The 18,393-nt window shown below is 41.9% G+C and overlaps 1 protein-coding gene across 3 annotated transcripts in view; it reads left to right on the top strand.

The window, feature by feature from the left end:
* The window catches only part of cep89 (centrosomal protein 89), a 174,539-nt gene that overhangs the window by 105,353 nt on the left and 50,793 nt on the right, over positions 1–18,393 (top strand). For all 3 annotated transcript variants that reach the window (XM_072518099.1, XM_072518097.1, XM_072518098.1), the window contains 3 exons: positions 3,993–4,160; positions 7,630–7,771; positions 13,377–13,466. In XM_072518099.1, the coding sequence (XP_072374200.1) occupies positions 3,993–4,160; positions 7,630–7,771; positions 13,377–13,466 (400 nt within the window). The remainder of the gene's footprint in view (positions 1–3,992; positions 4,161–7,629; positions 7,772–13,376; positions 13,467–18,393) is intronic.

Raw genomic sequence — 18,393 nt, 5'->3', positions numbered from 1 at the left:
AGGGACTGCAGCAGTTCAAGAAGGCAACTCACCCCCAGCTTCTGAAGGGCGAATAAGAATGGGCAATAAATGCTGGTCTTGCCAGTGCCGTCCAGATCCTGTACATTTTTTTTTTAATGTGATGGAAGCTAAGGTTAAAAAGGCAAAAAAGTAATTAATCCCTAGGGCTAGATGATATTTATCGTGTGGTAAAATATATCAAAGAGCAGATTCATGCGACACTGACAGTCAATGTGAAGGATTTGCTGGGTGTTGGTGAAGTATTAGTACTTTGGAAGAAGACATTGTGCCCATATTCGAAAAACACAATAAATCAGCAATGAACAACTATTATTAGAACATAAGAACTAGGAGCACGAGTAGGCCATCTGGCCCCTCGAGCCTGCTCCGCCATTCAATGAGATCATGGCTGATCTTTTGTGGACTCAGCTCCACTTTCCGGCCTGAACACCATAACCCTTAATCCCTTTATTTTTCAAAAAACTATCTATCTTTATCTTAAAAACATTTAATGAAGGAGCCTCAACTGCTTCACTGGGCAAGGAATTCCATAGATTCACAACCCTTTGGGTGGAGAAGCTCCTCCTAAGATCAGTCCTAAATCTACTTCCCCTTATTTTGAGGCTATGCCCCCTAGTTCTGCTTTCACCCGCCAGTGGAAACAACCTGCCCGCATCTATCCTGTCTATTTCCTTCATAATTTTATATGTTTCTATAAGATCCCCCCCGCATCCTTCTAAATTCCAACAAGTACAGTACCAGTCTACTCAACATCTCCTCGTAATCCAACCCCCTCAACTCTGGGATTAACCTAGTGAATCTCCTCTGCACACCTTCCAGCGCCAGTGCGTCCTTTCTCAGGTAAGGAGACCAAAACTGAACACAATACTCCAGGTGTGGCCTCACTAACACCTTATACAATTGCAGCATAACCTCCCTAGTCTTAAACTCCATCCCTCTAGCAATGAAGGACAAAACTCCATTTGCCTTCTTAATCACCGGTTGCACCTGTAAACCAACTTTTTGCGACTCATGCACCAGCACACCCAGGTCTCTCTGCAGAGCAGCATGTTTTAATATTTTATCATTTAAATAATAATCCCTTTTGCTGTTATTCCTACCAAAATGGTCTTGCTTCAATTCTCAGTAAAATAATGGAATTGCTGATCTAATGTAAGCCTGAATGTTAAGTGTACACAATAGCTTAGTAAATATCTGTCAACATAGATTTAGGGAGGAAAATACAGTGTAACCAACCTCCTTAATTTTTGAGGAAGTGACATTTCAAGTGGCTTGTGCCTTATGAAATGTTTAACCTGGACTTTTGATTGGTTAAAGGAAGAATGCTGGCCAGAAAAAATCCCTGCTCTCTTTGAAGAGTGTCATGGAATCTTTTACAACCATTTGAACCACAAGATTAGGGAGACAGAGCCTCTGACATTGCAGGGCAGATTTTCAATTTGCCACTTAGCTAATCTGCAACATCAGTTTTTACACCTGTCTGTTGTATAAACCAACTGCTTTTTATTTCCATGGATTTGAATGGAAATGAAAGCTGGGCTATTTTTATGAAGAGTGTTTGATCGGATGCACAGAGTTGCCAACTAGCACGAATTACCATAATTTGTATGGAAAATCTGTTCGAATACGGAGGTACACTTTCTCTAATTGCAATACGGAAAAGACGCCTCCCGAAATGCATTATTTGGTTTCCTTGGTCTCAGGTCCCGTGCAGAGACCCCAGCCCCTCTCTCCACCCCGCGCACTAACAGCGCATGTCTGTCAGACACGCAAGTTCTGTTGATGGGGCATCGAGGTGCGTAGTGTGTGGGGTGCAGAGGAGAGGTGTCGGGGCCCTATCGCCAAGGAAACCAAGATGCACCTCGATGCCTCGTGTGAGACCGCGCGAAGGTCAGGATCACCCAATGTCATGTGATCCTGACCATCGCGCGGTCTCTGAGGCTTGAGGTGCCTGAATTTTATTGGGACATAAAAATCACGTTGAGGGAGGGTGGACTGCAGTAAGTAGACTCAACACCAGCTCTATCACTGATCTTTGTAGAGAACTGCTATGTATTTAAAGAAAAGAAAGTGCTGGAAATACTCCGGTCCGGCAGCATCAATGCAGAGAGAAGGAGAGTTAACATGTCAGAATTGTTGAAAGGTCATTGATGTGAAATTTTAACTCTACTTCCCTCTTTCTGTATTATGGAGTGCAGCTGATAATACATTGCACAATATTAAGTTTCAGCAGGATTCAGTTCATAAATCATTGTTTTACTTGTGGAAACTGTGCTTTTTGCTGTGAGCATGAAACAAAAATGCTGAAAAAGTAAACCTGAGTCACCATGCATCTATTTAACCTTACCTTCTGCTTTTTGTGGCCATTCTTTTCTTTGTGCTCTTTTACCTTTACTATCATGTACCCTAATTTGAGCATCAAATCTGTTAGTGCTACTTCATGAAAATATTTTTTGAAAGAAAGAAATGCAATGGATTCCTTTTGTCTATATACAGTTTCTTGTAAGAATCCAATCAAGTTAATCAAGTGTTCAGGACAATTTTGAACTTCATGTAAAAAGGCAAATGTTTTGTTCACATTTTTCCTTCTTAGATTTACTGAATGTGTGAAACTTAATTTGAAAACACCCACACATGCATGAAGTATTGGATTTGCATTTTCCATTTGTGTTTTAAATTTGTCCAATAAATGTGTAAAGCTATACTTCAGATTGGTAGGCATTTTCCTGTTGAAATGTAAATCTGATTTTACTGCCAAAATACTGATCTTTGGTATCTGGAATACTGATTTCTGTTGGGAAAGGTTGGCAGCTCTGGATGCACCAGCTTTACACCTCAGCAACAAATTTACCATTTGTTCTGTTAGCTAAAACGTAACACCTCTGACCAATACATCACGCCCACAGTACTGCACTGAAGATTGAATCTAAATAATCATAGAATCAAAGAATTTACAGTGCAGAAGGAGGCCATTCGGCCCATCGGTAATGTACTGATGTTTTGACCTATCCAGTGGTGAAAGAGATTCGTCCAATTATTAGATCCCAGTCTTAATTGAACTCTTTCATAGAAGTGTTTAAACCAATATGGGGGACAAAGGGAAAGAAATGTGATGAGGAAGCAGAATGGAATGTAAAAGGGACAGAAAGAGTAGGAAGAAATAGAAAAGCACATCAGAAGGAGGATGGTGTAAAATGAATACAATTATTGAACAAAGAGTTGCAGATTTGTGTCGTCTGTGTAAAAGTGTAGAAAATACTTTGTGGGTGAGGGGAATTCAGCTTTAAGCTTGAATTCCAGCAAACTCGGGTAAATGTCAAGAAAATGATTAAAGCAATATTTTGGGGGGGGAATTGCTGAACCGTACGAAAATAAGTAAGGAACTTGAAAAAGAGCATAAGTGACAGTCCGTGCAATTATTTACGCTTGGTGGACACATTTTCAAGGAACTAATCCAAATAGAAAGTAAAATTGAAGAACCTATGTTTATTTTTATGGCGCAGCCATTCAACTGCCACAAATTATGTATTTACTGAATATACCTTGGTGTATCATAGATTATCATAGAATTTACAGTACAGAAGGAGACCATTCAGCCCATCGAGTCTGCACCGGCTCTTGGAAAGAGCACCCTACTCAAGGTCAACACCTTCACCCTATCCCCATAACCCAGTAACCCCACCAACACTAAGGGCAATTTTTGGACACTAAGGGCAATTTATCATGGCCAATCCACCTAATCTGCACATCTTTGGACTGTGGGATGAAACCGGAGCACCTGGAGGAAACCCACGCACACACGGGGAGGATGTGCAGACTCCGCACAGACACTGACCCAAGCCGGAATCGAACCTGGGATCCTGGAGCTGTGAAGCAATTGTGCTATAATTGTGTATAACCTGAGGGAGCCTCTCAATTATTATCCCAGTCTCCAGGGGACTACTAGTGATTATTGTGTTTTTCTCTGTTAGAAAACTACAGCTGGAACAAGAGAAACAGCACGTAGAAGTGGAGGAATTGATGGGAAGAATTGCATCTTTGCAAGCTGAGAAAAAGAGCCTACTCTTTGATAAGACAGAATTAATAGCTGACAATAAGACTTTAGAAGCAGAGCTGAAGGTATCACAGAAGTCAAACAGGTACAATAGATAAATAGGTAACCAATACTTGTCCTTTGAATTAAAATGTCATTCTACTGGAACAGTTACAATTTCTAAATTTAAATTCCAATTTACATGTTGTAAATATTTTGAAAGAAAGTGTTGAGGTTTTTATATCCTTGGTATATCTGATTTTGTTTTCTCAGTTTCACCTTTTATTGGTTCTCTGTTTCCTTAAAGGTACACACTCCAGATGGAGTACAGTTCATCTGTGCAGGCAACCGTATTATATCTTGCCCAAGTAGCCATTCTTCACATAATGTTAAAGGTCATTATGATTGTACATGGCTTTGTCCTCGTCTAACCAACCACCTAATGTTTGTGCAAATTGATGGCTTGCTAGGCCATGTAAGAGGATATTGAGAGTCGCATGTATGCCAGATAGGATAAAAATGTTAGGTTCCATTCCCTGAAGTTTGCTACTGAACCGCTTGGAATCTTGTACAAAATATAATGACTCCAGGTTGCTGGTGGCTGTAACAAGCATGGAAATCTCACAAACCACTTTCAATATTGGTGAGAAATGATTGATGTTAATATTGCAGCAAATCTGCAAAGGTTAGAAAATGGGCCAAAGGTATTGCCATGAAGGGGTCCAAAGAATGTTCTGACTGCCAGGAGGGAAGTGCCCTAATGTAGGGACCTAGGCAATGAGTTCCAACAGTAGCTGAAAGACAGCTACTAATTATGAAGGGGAGAATCTAGAGTTTAAGGAGATGATGGAATGCATATAGAGGCATGGCTGGAGGAAATCCCTGGATTGAAATCATTGAAAAGAAAGTGAGGATGAGTTATTTGGAAGTCAATTTATTAGAACTTGGGGACCTAGTGGAACATGAAAGGGTGGAAATGATAAGGTTATGAGACATTGTGTACATGAGGATATTTGTCATGGCTTTCTGGAGGGTTAGCAATTTGTAGAAGGATGGGTGTGTGGTGCTTGGCCAAGAGGACATCAAAGAAGTTTAACCCTAAAGTGATGAATACATAAACTAAGGGGGGTCTTTTAACCACCAGGGGATTAATATCAGAGTGGTAGACTAAAATATTAAAAATGAGGAACCTGGCCACAACACATCCCCAATGTACCCATTTCTGGGTGAGTATGTTCTATGCTTGCTATTACTTGTCCTTTTCTTTAAATATTCTAAATTTGATGGAACGATGATCACTGTTTCCCCAAATACTCGCCCATTGAAATACGCTGTACTTCATTCTCCAAATATAACACTGCTTCCTTAATCATTGTGTTCACTTCTACACATTTCAGGAATTCCTCCCCTCTACCCTTACACTGTCACTATCCCCGCCAATACTTGTCAAGACAGAGTGAGAGGAAGGAAGTGTGCAGGACAAGATGTAAGTGAATTTGCAACTTTGCTCACCTTTCTTGACTCTACACTGGGTCCAGGAATAGAAAATAATGCTCCTGCTGCTGATGTCCTCAGCCACCCCCAACCACAGTTACTTTTGACAGCATCAGGGGTGGGATTCTCTGATTCTGAGGCTGTGTTGACGCCGTCGTAAACGGCATCGCGTTTAACGACGGTGTCAACATGCCCCCAAGAACAACGATTCTGACCCCGATAGGGGGCCAGCACAGCACTGGAGTGACCCACGCCGTTCCAGCTGCCGATAGCGGCGCCAGATAGGCGCTGCGGGTCTGCACATGCGTAGTGCGACCGGTGCGATTGCGCGCATACGAGGTGGCTCCCTTCTCCGCGCCGGCCGCAATGCAACATGGCGTAGGGCTGCCGGGGCGGAGCAAAAGAGGCCCCCAGCCCGAGAGGCCGGCCCACAGCGGAGCCCCCCCCCCCCAACAGGCCGCCCCCGGATGGATGCACACCGAGCCCCGCCAGGTCAAACCACACTTGGATGGTGCCGGCGGGACTCAGATTTTTTTATGCAGCCGCTCGGCCCATCCTGGGCGGAGAATTGCTTGGGGGGCCGCGTAGTCTCCAATGGTGCATTTTCTCTGCTCTCCGGAGAATCGGCGGACTGGCATCGTGGTGGCATCGCACGATTCGCGCCCGGCCCGGCGTGGGCTGAGAGAATCCCGCCCCAGGTTTTTCCTCCTGTTATTGGGGATAGTGATCTCCTTCCAGTTCCTCACTGCACCCAGTATACTTTGAATGATATGTTGCTAAACTGCAACATAGTCCTTGATCTCTGAGTGCACCTATTCGCCACCTCTTTGAATAAACTCTGAACTTGACCAGATGTCACCTTTGAATTGGCCCTTTAAATAGTTAAGTTAAGATTGTGTCATGTGCGCACCACCTCCGCAGTCACACATTGGAAGTAATGTTAGAATTGCATTAAAACTAACACTTTGAAATTTCTTCTGGATTTTATGCCTCCACTCAGGAACTGCCTGTTATTATCGAGCTTAATGTTTTGGCAGCTGTTCAGAGTTAGAAATAGGAGCAATCAAATACATTTATACAGTGTTGTTAATGTATTAAAAACTTCTACAATTGCTCACAAAATCATTGAGCCAAAGAAGGAAAGATTAGGTTTGATGGCCAAAATCTTTGTTAGTTTGTTTTTAAGTGAATGGAGGGTCTTCTAAGAAACTGAGGTGGAAACTAAGTGTCCAACGGAAAAGAAAATCCTGATGCTGAGACTTAGCTGAAAACACAGTTGCCATTGGTGTGAAGGGAGGAATGAAGCACAAGAAGCTGGAGTCAGAGGAGTGGAGAGTTCAGGGAGGTTCTAGGCCTGAGATTGTGAGGGCAAGACCAGAGTGGGATTTCAACATGGAAAATGAATTCTAAATATGAGGGATCGAGGAACTTACAACCAAGTGAAATAGGTGATTTGAACTTGGAACAGGGTAGGATATGGAGAGCAAAATGTTGGATGAGATGAAATCTGTGTTGGTAGAGGATTTGAGACTAGACAGGAAAATATTTGCATTATTGAGTCTGGTGGTGACAACAGCACCAATAAGGGCTTTAGCAAATTGGTGCCTGAGATAGGGATGGAATTAGGTGATATTACAGAGGTGGAACTATGTAGTATTCGTGATGGAGATGATAAGGAGTTAGTAACTGCACTTAAAAATAGAAAGGACCATTCGGTATCCTGAAATCGTAATAAATTACTATATGATCATGTTCTTTTTACTCATACTTACTTTTACTTTCAGAATTCATCAAAACATGAAGATATCAATTTAAGTTTCTTGAGTACTTGCCATTATTAATTTGGACAGTTAAATTAGGATAGGGAAAGGTTCAGTCTTAATTGAATTTACTTGCCAAAATTAATAATAAACAGGCATAATATCTCATTTGTATTTTTCCCATTAATTATATTTTATTGTTCAAATGTTGCCATGTGCACTTCTTTTACTGCAGGAATATGAAAGGGTAGAATAATTGCATGTGCAAAATACAATCAATATAATCCATGATTAGTCCAATAAAAATAACCTGGTTCACAGGGTAGCACAGAAAAAGATTGGTCTTCTGAAACAGCAGGTGGAAGAAGCTATGGAGAAAGAAGTCGCAGCTCACCAGTATCTGGCAAATTTGATTAGCCTTGCTGAAAAGACAGCTCACGAACGTGACCAGCTTGTATATGTGGTGAGTAATATTAAAGATTCTTCCTCTGATAATGATACTCCTGTCAATTGTTTTTTGATGATAACAGGTGGGAGAGGGTCTGAGGTGATTAAGATAAGTCAGAAACCTGACTCCATTGCTGGCATTTAAGTTAAAAACAATAATTGGGATATTTTCAAAGCCACAACTTAAACTAAACTGCATTTTAAGGAATAACCTGGTGGCAGATCTGAGGCTGGAGGAACCGACTGCGTTAAGTACCCTTGTGGGCCGGAAGGAACAGAATTGGTGCCAGTGTTTCATCTTGCGCTTCAATTGTATGCTGGCCATCTGGCTAGCTTCCATGTGTATGTCAACAATGCAAAATTCTGCCTCTATCACCATCCATGATTTGAGAACCACTTATGTATGGATTTTCACAGTAACTTCATTGAAGTGTTACTGTGAAAATCCATACATAATAGATTACAACCCAAAGATGTGCAGGCTAGGTGGATTGAACATGCTAAATTGCCCCTTAATTGGAAAAAATGAATTGGGTACTCTAAATTTAAAAAAAAAAAATCACATTTCATGAGTAGTCTCCTGCAGAAGGCTGGCCCACTTACCCATTAATTCCTGTCCTCTGGAAATCAAATGCAGCATCTTCAAATCTCTCCCTTGCTGTGCTTCCCCCTATTTTGTGTAATTCCCATGCCCTGCCTGACTGCAACCACTTCTTATTTTTCTCATTTGATTTTCTTTTTTCACCAGTTCTGGCATTCCACCATTTGAATGTGAGCTTTCAGGCACCTGTTCATACACTGCAGATTTCTCTTACAAAACTATGGGCTAGATTTTATGCGGAGACTTATTACCCAACCCCTTAACAAAATGGTTGGTCATGTGCCTGCCTACTCAGTAACAGCAAAAATGCACTGAGAGCAGCCTTAATTCATTCAGAGTGGGCCTTCCAATCTGACTGGCTGGCGGCAACTCTGTAGTTCCAGCAGTGCCAGGATCGAACAGTGGCTCCTGCTGGGACCAAAGGCAGACCTCCAGGAAGAAGTGTCATGGAGCCTGGATTTCGGGTACCAGCACTTCTCATGAGCCTGTTATGCAGATCTAGTAGGTGAAAGAATAAAGGGGACCCCCTCCCTCCGGCAAAAAAGATTATCGGCATCACATTCTTCCATACCTCCCAGGACATTGTTTGCTCCCAATGCTCCTGTCTCCTCTGTCAAACTGTCTATCAGTCACATTCTAGCATATGCCAAAGCCATAATTATCTTTTTTTTAAATCTTTTTATTGACATTTCTCAGATTTAAAAAAATAAATAAATTTAGCGTACCCAATTATTTTTCCTCCAATTAAGGGGCACTTTAGCGTGGCCAAACCACCTCAGCTGCACATCTTTGGGTCGTGGGCGTGAAACCCACGCAGACATGGGGAGAATGTGCAAACTCCACACGGACAGTGACCCAGGGCCGTGATTCGAACACAGGTCCTCAGTGCCAGAGTCCCAGTGCTAACCACTGCGCCACATGCTGCCCTATTTCTCATTTATAAACAACTGTATATATACATCACATTTTACTTACCCGTGTTAGTTTACTTTATTGTACAGAGAGGTTTATTTTGTTTTTCTTTTAATTGGCCCTATTTACATTTTGCCGCTCCCCTCTGGGTCGGCCTATGGTCCCTCCCCCCCCACCACCTCCCTGTTGGCTTCAGCTATGCTTCCTTTTATTTTCAGGGCGGGGGCTCTCTCCTCCCCCCCCTCTCTTGTGTGGCTGAAGGAAACTGGCTATTTCCGATAGGTAAAAGGGTAATTGGTATAGCCATTTAAATAAAAATATTAAAACCCAGTTTAAAATCCATTTTAAACTGGATTTCATCATATAACTTCAAGCATAATTTAGATTAAAAATACACACAGCTTGCAGAATTTGTAGTGGCAAAACAGAGGATCTGAAACATTCAAAGAAACTAGCTAGAGCTTATGCAATATTTTTACTGTTACCATAAACTGACCATTGTTTTAAATAGCAAAAGCTATGCAGCATACCCAAGGTCGCCATGACTACATGAACACACCATTGTTCAGAATTCAGATAGAAGCACAGTCAGCAATAAACCAGTGGAAACCAGAATTGATTAAGAGGATATATCACATTCCAACACACACACAAATTTACAAATGCAACATATCCAAATATATGTTGCACATTGATGATTGACAATTAACCATCCAATCAATTGCATTTGAAACCCATCCAAGCCAATCAGCACATTGCAGGGGTAGGGACAGATGGAGTTAGACTGATAACATTCTCCTTAAACATAGAGATCCGGGCAGCCGTTTTCCATTCTAGAATCACTCTATACTTTTCACTTAACTACTCGCTATCCTTATTTTGTATTTTAATTTTCCCACTCTTAACTCTTGAAGTCCGCACAAGCTGTTTTGCTTTAAGCAAAGAACCATTACTGTATTTTGAAAGTTAAATCTGTTGTAAACCGTTAAGCCAATTATTTCTCTTAAAGTCCGTTGCTGGCAAGGGTTTTTTGAGAACATTTGATTTGTAACCACAAGAAAATCTTAGTCTCTCAATTATAATGAATAGACGCAATAAAAGATTTTTATTTCGCATCCGAAAAGTGTAACTTAAATTCTACTGAGTTTCGAAGTGTATACGAGACTACACTTGAACCGCACGGTAGACTCCTACAGTGGCTTTCCCACCTTCCTTCCGTCCCCCTCCTGGGTGCGCAGTCCTTTGGTTCCTCATCTATCTTGTTTTTTTTAATTCTTAACTTACTCCTCGTTGCTGATCTCGAACAGGTTTTGGAACTGGCCCCAAGCATCTAGGAAGCCTTCCTCAGACCTTCGTATGGCATACTTAATCTTCTCCAGGTGGAGAAATTCCAAAAGCTCAACGAGCCAGTCTGCAGCTGTGGGTGGTGCTGCTGATCGCCAGCCGAGCAGGATTCTTTGGCACGCGATTAGGAAAGCAAAAGCAAGGGTGTTAGTCCCCTTCCCCATGTGTAGTTCTGACTGATCCTATACCCCGGAAATTGCCACTATCGGGCATGGTTTCACCCTCACCCCCACAACCTTGGACATCGCCTCGGAGAAGGCTGCAAGTTTGGTACAGGCCCAGAACATGTGGGTGTGGTTGGCCGGGCCCCTCTGGCACCGTTCACATTTATCCTCCACTTCCGGGAAGAACCTACTCATTCGGGTTCTAGTCAGGTGTGCTCTGTGCACCACTTGAGCTGCAATAGGCTGAGCCTTGTGCAGGAGGAGGTGGAGTTAGCCCTGCTCAGTGCTTCGCTCCAGAGTCCCCACATTACCTCTGTCCCCAGTTCGTCCTCCCATTTTTGTCTGGTCTTGTCCAGTGGTGTTTGAGCTCTGTCCAGTAATTGTCCGTATATTTTCCCACATAGTACCCCCTCCTTGCTGCTTGTGCCTATCAGGTCCTCTAATAGTGTGTTTTCTGGGCCCCGGAGTACCCTACTGTCTCCCTCCATAAGAAGTGCCTTATTTGGAGCTGTCTCATTTCATGTCCTTTTGTTAATTTCCACTTCCTCGTCAGTTCGTCCAATGTCACCAGTCTGTGCCCTACCTAAAAGTCCCCGATGGTCAGTGTGCCCCCGTCCCGCCTCCATCTTTTGAAAGTGATTCTAAGCATGGCTAGGGGGAATCTGTAATTGCCGCAGATGGGGGACATTTTAGTTAGCCCGAAGTGTTGTCACAGTTGGGCCCAAGTTCTCAGCGTGGCCACTACCACTGGGCTCGGGGCCATAATTTTCTTAGCTTTTACTAATCAACAATCTGGGATGTCGTTCTGGTATAAACTTTGTGATGGAGCCCTCAACTCCCCAATCGATGTTCGTGGTAATCTATTCCTCTTTTCCTGAATGCAATCTATCACTGCCTGTCTCTGTGCAGTTTGTTTTCGAACTTGTGCGTTTCTTATCAACTTGCTTCCATGTGGTTTCTTTTTAGGAAACTGACCTCCCCAAGTGGCTACTGTCTTTCCCAACTACAACCCACCAGAAAGGCTCTGCTTCCTCAACATATCTAGGGGTCTGGACTCTCTAAACGGCTCTGCTACCTCAACCTAGACCTCCTGTCCTGAGTTCTCCTTTCACATTATTTTGTTACTCAGGTAGACTTGCTGCATTGACACAGGGTGGTAAACAACATATACTCACCTTATTTGTAGAGCCATTCCAATGACCTGCTGCGAGTATCCTGCCACCGCACCAAATTGTTGTGGTGGTCTTCTTCCAACTAATCGCAGGAGACCCAGGGACAGGTTACAATAGTTTATTTGTAATTCAAGCATTGAGGGAACTATCCCAGAGAAACCTCTGGAGTAGCACCTTCTAATGCAGCTCTCGCAATTCTAACACAACAATCACAAGGAGAACATTCTAATTATCTCCTACCATGTCACAGATACAGATGACTATACAGTTAGTCAGTACACAGAACACTGTTTTAAAATTCCGATCTCCCAGGTTCGGTCACTGTTCGTGTGGATTTTGCACATTCTCCCCATGTCTGTGTGGGTCTCACCCCACAAAAAGATATGCAGGGCAGGTGGATTGGCCACACTAAATTGCCCCTTAATTGGAACAAAAAGATTTGGGTACTCTAAATTTATAAATAAATAAATAAAATTCCAATCTTGTTTCCTTAGATTTATTATTAAACCTTAACCCAAAAGCTTGTCTATAATCTTCTAGCTTCAAACTGTCTGTTCTTCAAAAAAGTAAACAACCGTACAATTTTGCTGGTGAGTTCTGCTGATCTCAAGTCCTTGAGGTATTTGATTAGCATGTATTAGATCTATTCCCCCTTTTATACTAAATCTATTAATTTACTCTTAACAGTGATAGATTTCCATGTCAGAATTAGGAATAGCGTAGAATGGAACTTCCAGGTGGTGGTGTTCCCATGTATTTGCTGTCCTTATCCTACCAGATGGTAGTGGATTTGGAAGATGCAGTCTAAGAAGCCTTGTTGAGTTCCTGCAATGCATCTTGTTCTTCTAATATAATTAATATGCAAGTGGAAGAAATTATAACCAGTTATTGAAGAAAAGTTTTTTAAAAAGCAGAGCACTTAGATTTAAATGTGTTCAAATTTTTAAAGTATTTTAGTTTTTGCAATTTTTTTTGTGACTTTCACCCCATCCCTTCCAAGGGGGTTGAGTTGATTTTCATCCTCAATGTAGTTTTTATCCATCTTTGAGCCTTAACAGTGAATATTGACAAGCTGTAGAACAGAGACTGACCCTTAACCAAGAAACAGCATGCTGCAATTCATGCACACAAGTGTGCGCTCATGAGAAAGGGTTGCTGGACAATGAATGGAAATGGAAATGCAGATGATTTTCTTGTCTTTTCTTAACTTTACTCCTGCCCTGCCTGAGATCAGGTAACTTCGAATAACTTCCAAACCCGAGAATCCCTAGTCTGGTGTGACTCAAACAGCTGACGCAAATGGTTGGTTGTTTTTGTTTTAAAGAACTTTCCTTGCGTTAATATTTGTTTTTTGCCCTCTTCACCTATTTTTCTTTCAAAACCGTTGGTATTTAAGCCTTAAATATTCTTTTGCCCTTTCTGCTGCAGACTAAAAGTCTAGCAAATGAGAAACATGGAGTTTTAAACAGGATTGTCGCAGGCAATGTACGTTTAGGCAAGTTGGAGGAGCAAGTAAAGGTAAGAGTGTCTTCCATTTTCAATCTAATAGTATTGTTTTATCTTTAGATTAACAGTACAAAATAAATAGATTGCAGATGCATGTGGGTTGAATGCAACATTAACAGAGGGTTATTAGATAGGTCACTGTTCAAGGACTGGTGCAAGACTAAGAGCTAAAGTCCTGTGAAGTAGCCAATGACATTATTCAAGTCACATGACTGTTCCTAAAGAGACATTGCACACAACTACAATAATCCACGTATATAACATCCCTCCCCTTTATTTCTAAGATCCAACACAACTAATAACTAGTATTTTAACATTGTCGTTTACAAATATAACAAGTGTAGGCGTCAAATTATTACATTGTAATAACAGTCAATAAGATAGACGATCAGGTGGGCATCTATTTCTCGCTGGTTACCTTGGCACTTCCGGAACTTTGTTATTTTCAACCTTAGATGTATTTTCAGGTTCTCCAGTAGATGTCTTTACCCTGGAAGGCATTTTTCCAAATGAAGACTAGTAGTAGCAGGTGCCATCTCTGCTTCTGTAAATGAACTAATAGTCACACAGTCAGATGGAACAGAGACCTTCTGAGGTAGTTCTGGCACTGGCACAGCATTGTGTTGACAATAATTGATCCTCATAGCTTCTCACTAGTTCGTCTGTTGTTTGGACTGTGTAGGAGATTGACCCGTCTGAGCCAATACCGTCGCAGGGACTTACTTCACTCTAGTGTTGTAGCTGCGCACAAACGTGTTAAAATACTAGTTATTCCCCGTGTTGAAATGAGCGTTTCCTTGAGCTACTTTCTAGTCTCAAGATCTTTGACTGTTCGTTTCACTCTACTATGTCAGATGTCTCCTCTGATAAGAGTAAATCAAAGGTTGTCCTCCGTTTCCTTTTCATCAATAGCAAAGCTGGCGAACTTCATGTAGTTGCATGTGTCGTATTCCAGTATGTTGTTAAATACTTGTTCACACGGAGATGAAGTGAACCTTGGTCTTTGGCAGTTTTCAGTGCATGCTTCAAGGACTGGACAAAGTTTTCAGCTAAACCATTTGTGGATGGGTGGTTAGGTGCTGACTTTATATGTTGAACTCCACACATCTTTAGTAGCCTTCGAACACTTGGGTTGTAAACTGTGGCCCATCGTCACTCTATCTGTTCTGGTTGTCCAAATCTTGCAAAGATCTTGTCGAGTTTCTCAATGGTTTGTTCTGCAGTGGTTGACTTCATTAGGACTACCTCAGGCCACTTTGAGTGCCCAATGACCATGAATATGTGCCCTTCAACTGGACCAGCAAAGTCAATATGCAGACATTGCCACAGCATTTTAGGCTACTCCCATGGATGTAATGGGGATAACAGCGGTACGTTCCTTACCCGTACACATGACTGGCACAGTCCTGCTTTTTCTTCTACCTGGGCATCAATTCCTGGCCATCAAAATAACTTTGTGCTTGTTCCTTCATTCAGACTATACCTGGGTGTCCTTCATGTAATTGTTCCGATGCTCTTTGTCGCAAATTTGGAGGAATAATCAATCTCATCCCCCACAACAGACAACCGCCATGTGCTGTTAATTCAAGTCTCCAGGAAATGTACAGTTTCAATTTGGGATGTTTTCCTGCTATCCTCCTCTTTAACACCATTTCCAGTACCTTCCCCATCATAGGATTGTTTGTGGTATGTCTTTGGACTTGAACTGCAATCACTGGAACATTCTCGATCTGTGCAAAATAAAAAATATTACCATGACTAGTTAGTATCTGACCAGCTGGTAAAGCAGATCTGATAATACATCAGCATTGGCATGATTTTCAGACTGACAGCATTTGGTCTCATTGGAATGTGCAGATAGTACGAAAGCCATTGTTGGAGTTTACTTGCAGCCAATGAATGGTTACCTTTGTGTGACCCTAAAATAGCTGTTAAGGACTTGTAGTCCGTCACTAATGTGAAGTGACAACCAAGCAGGTATTGGTGAAATTTCTGGACACCAAATATAATATTCAGTGCCTCCTTCTCCAATGAGTGTAGTTAGATTCTGCACTTGTTAACGTTAAAGATGCACAAGCTATTGGTCTTTCTTCCCCTGAAGGGAGTATATGAGCCACCCCCTCTCCAACACCGTATGGCTAAGCACCACAGGCAAGTTGTATTGGTAACTAATTTACCAACATTTCTGACTTTTTCATTTTATTTTGCTGATTGATATGCTTTTTCTCAGTCAGATGTCCACTGCCATGTACGCACAACAAGGTATATATATAATGGTTTCAATAGGATTGGCAGATTCTGGAAGAATTTTTCACATGTTGCTTAATCCTAGAAAAGACCGAAGTTAAGTGACATTCGTTGGTCATGGAGCCTCCATAATAGTTTCCATCTTTTTAGGTGCTTTGTGTAGAACCTTACTATCAATTATGTATCCTAGATATTGTATTGATATCTGAAGGAAATCACAAGCCTGACATGAAGCCCATGCATCTGAAGGTGTTTAAGTATGGCTTCTAAGTGTCATAAGTGTTCTTGTCCGTTGGTGCCGGTTATCAATATATCATCTAGGTAACACTGTACCCCCTGTAAGCTGCTAATGATCTGATCCATTGAAATAAAGCTGGTGCTGACATTATTCAATAAGGCAATCTCTTGTAGTGGAATAAGCCTTTGTGAGTGATGAGGGTGAGTAGGTGTTGAGATTCAGCTGCCACATTCATTTGTAGGTAGGCCTGCAATAGATCAATTTTGCTGAAATACTTCCCTCTTGCTAAGTCTGCCAACAAATTTTCAATCAGTGGTAGTGGGTATTGATCCATGCATGGAACTGGGTTGATTGTTGCCTTAAAGTCTCTGTAGATACAAATTGTACCATCCTGTTTAATGACAGGTACAATAGGTGTTGCCCAGTCACTAGTAGTGATGGTTTCTAAGACTCCTGTTTCCAGAAGTCTCAGTAGTTCCAATTCAATTTTTGGATATATTGCAGAGGGTACAGCTCTATCATAGAATCATAGAATTTACAGTGCAGAAGGAGGCCATTCGGCCCAGCGAGACAGCACCGGCCCTTACAAAGAGCACCCCACTCAAGCCGACGTATCTACCCTATCCCAATAACCCCCACTTAACCCCCTTGGACACTAAGGGCAATTTAGCGTGGCCAATCCACCGAACCCGCACATCTTTGGAATGTGGGAGGAAACCGGAGCACCCAGAGGAAACCCACGCAGACACGTGGAGAAGGCGCAGACTCCGCACAGACGGTGACCTAGCCGAGAATCGAACTTGGGACCTTGGAACTGTGAAGCAACTGTGCTAACCACTATGCTACCGTGCTGCCCTGGCCTTGAGACATTTCGGCTAGTGAATTTCTTTAATCTTCAGGGACACTGTGCTCCTTTCATAGAACCCCAGTTTGGCTTCAAAAACACTGTTGTATTTTTCCATGATTGTCTGTGAGTCCGAATTTGAATCGACTAAGCTGTTTACGGCACTCCAGTTCCGTTTAATCCTACCCAGCCAAGGGTAGCCAAAGAGAGCTGGGAAATGTCCTCGGACCACAGGCAGTGCTCTACAGTTTGCCCACTTACTCCACTTTGACTGCAATGCAGCCTGTCAGGCACGATTTCCTCAGTATAGGTCCTTAAGATTGCATCTGCTGGTTTCAAAGGCAGGTGATTAAGTTTCCATTCATAGATGGTCTTGGTAGGGATACGGCTGCCCCCAGATCCACCTCCATTATGATAAGTTGTCCATTCAGTTTTGGAGTTACCCAAAAATGCTGTGAACCACCTGGACTGACACATGTTCAGCTTTGATTCTCCATCAGAATGATGTGCTACAGCTTCACCTTGGTTGTTCTTCTTTCTTCCACATTGTGAATTTTCTTAGTTATATTTATTTCATTTTTTCCTTTAAATTAATTCTGCGTCTTCCTTTTAACTTTCTTCTCGGAAAAATTATTTTACTCCAGTAAACGCTTGCTGTGTGGCCAGTTCTGCCACAATTTTTACATTGGCTGTCCTTGCTCCAGCAAACAGCCTGTGAATGGCCTGTTTTTGCAGATCAATGACACACATGTTGCTGGGTAGACTTCTGGGTGGCAGCCAGGTTATGGATCCCCTTGCTTGTTCTGAGTTGAGAAGGCTTCTTAGCCGCGAACTCTACTGAAACAGCAATATCTAATGCAGTCTTCAAACTTCGATTTCATACCATTAATAATTTTCACTGAATAGCCTTATTTTTCAAACCACACACCAAACAATCTCTAATTGTATTGTCTAACAAGTCGCCAAATTCACAGAACTCTGCAAATCGCTTGAGGGTTGCAACAAACTGCATAATGTTTTCCACTTCTAATTGATTCCTTCGATGAAATTGTAACGTCTCCATAATAATCAACGGCTTTGGCGCGTGATAGTTTTCTAATATTTTAACTAATTCTTATCTCTGCGTTTCTCAGATTAACAAATTGAAGGTTTTGCTTTGAATTGCGGGTACCTTAATATCTTCCAAAATCTTATTGGCTAGGATATAATAATGGAATCTTTCTGAGTATGGTTTCCTGTTCTCTGAGGCATCGTCAAATGAGCACATCGTGCCAAAATTACCCACCATTTTTCACAGTATTAAAATACTCTCCCAACCTCCCTTAAATTGAAGGCTGCATTAAATAAAGTTGAATTACCAATTTATAACAGCTTAACTCTCATTGCAAGCTGTGAGAATATTTTGTTCTTTGCCCCGCTTTACGTCCATGTCTTACTGAACTGCACGTGGTGAGCTTGAAGTGCCAGTTTAAAATCTGTACGGGCTCTTTCTTTGCATTTTTACCCCCAAAACATTACCAGTTCCAATGGCACGTGCAATTTCTGACCTTCTGCTAATCTGCTTGATTGATTGATCTGTTGAAGCAGTTCAACTCTCATTCTGACCATCA

Source organism: Scyliorhinus torazame, chromosome 10, assembly GCF_047496885.1.
Source record: "Scyliorhinus torazame isolate Kashiwa2021f chromosome 10, sScyTor2.1, whole genome shotgun sequence".
Classification (NCBI taxonomy): domain Eukaryota; kingdom Metazoa; phylum Chordata; class Chondrichthyes; order Carcharhiniformes; family Scyliorhinidae; genus Scyliorhinus; species Scyliorhinus torazame.
The sequence above is the reverse complement of the archived record's forward strand: the minus strand, read 5'-3'. Positions and strand labels throughout refer to the sequence as shown.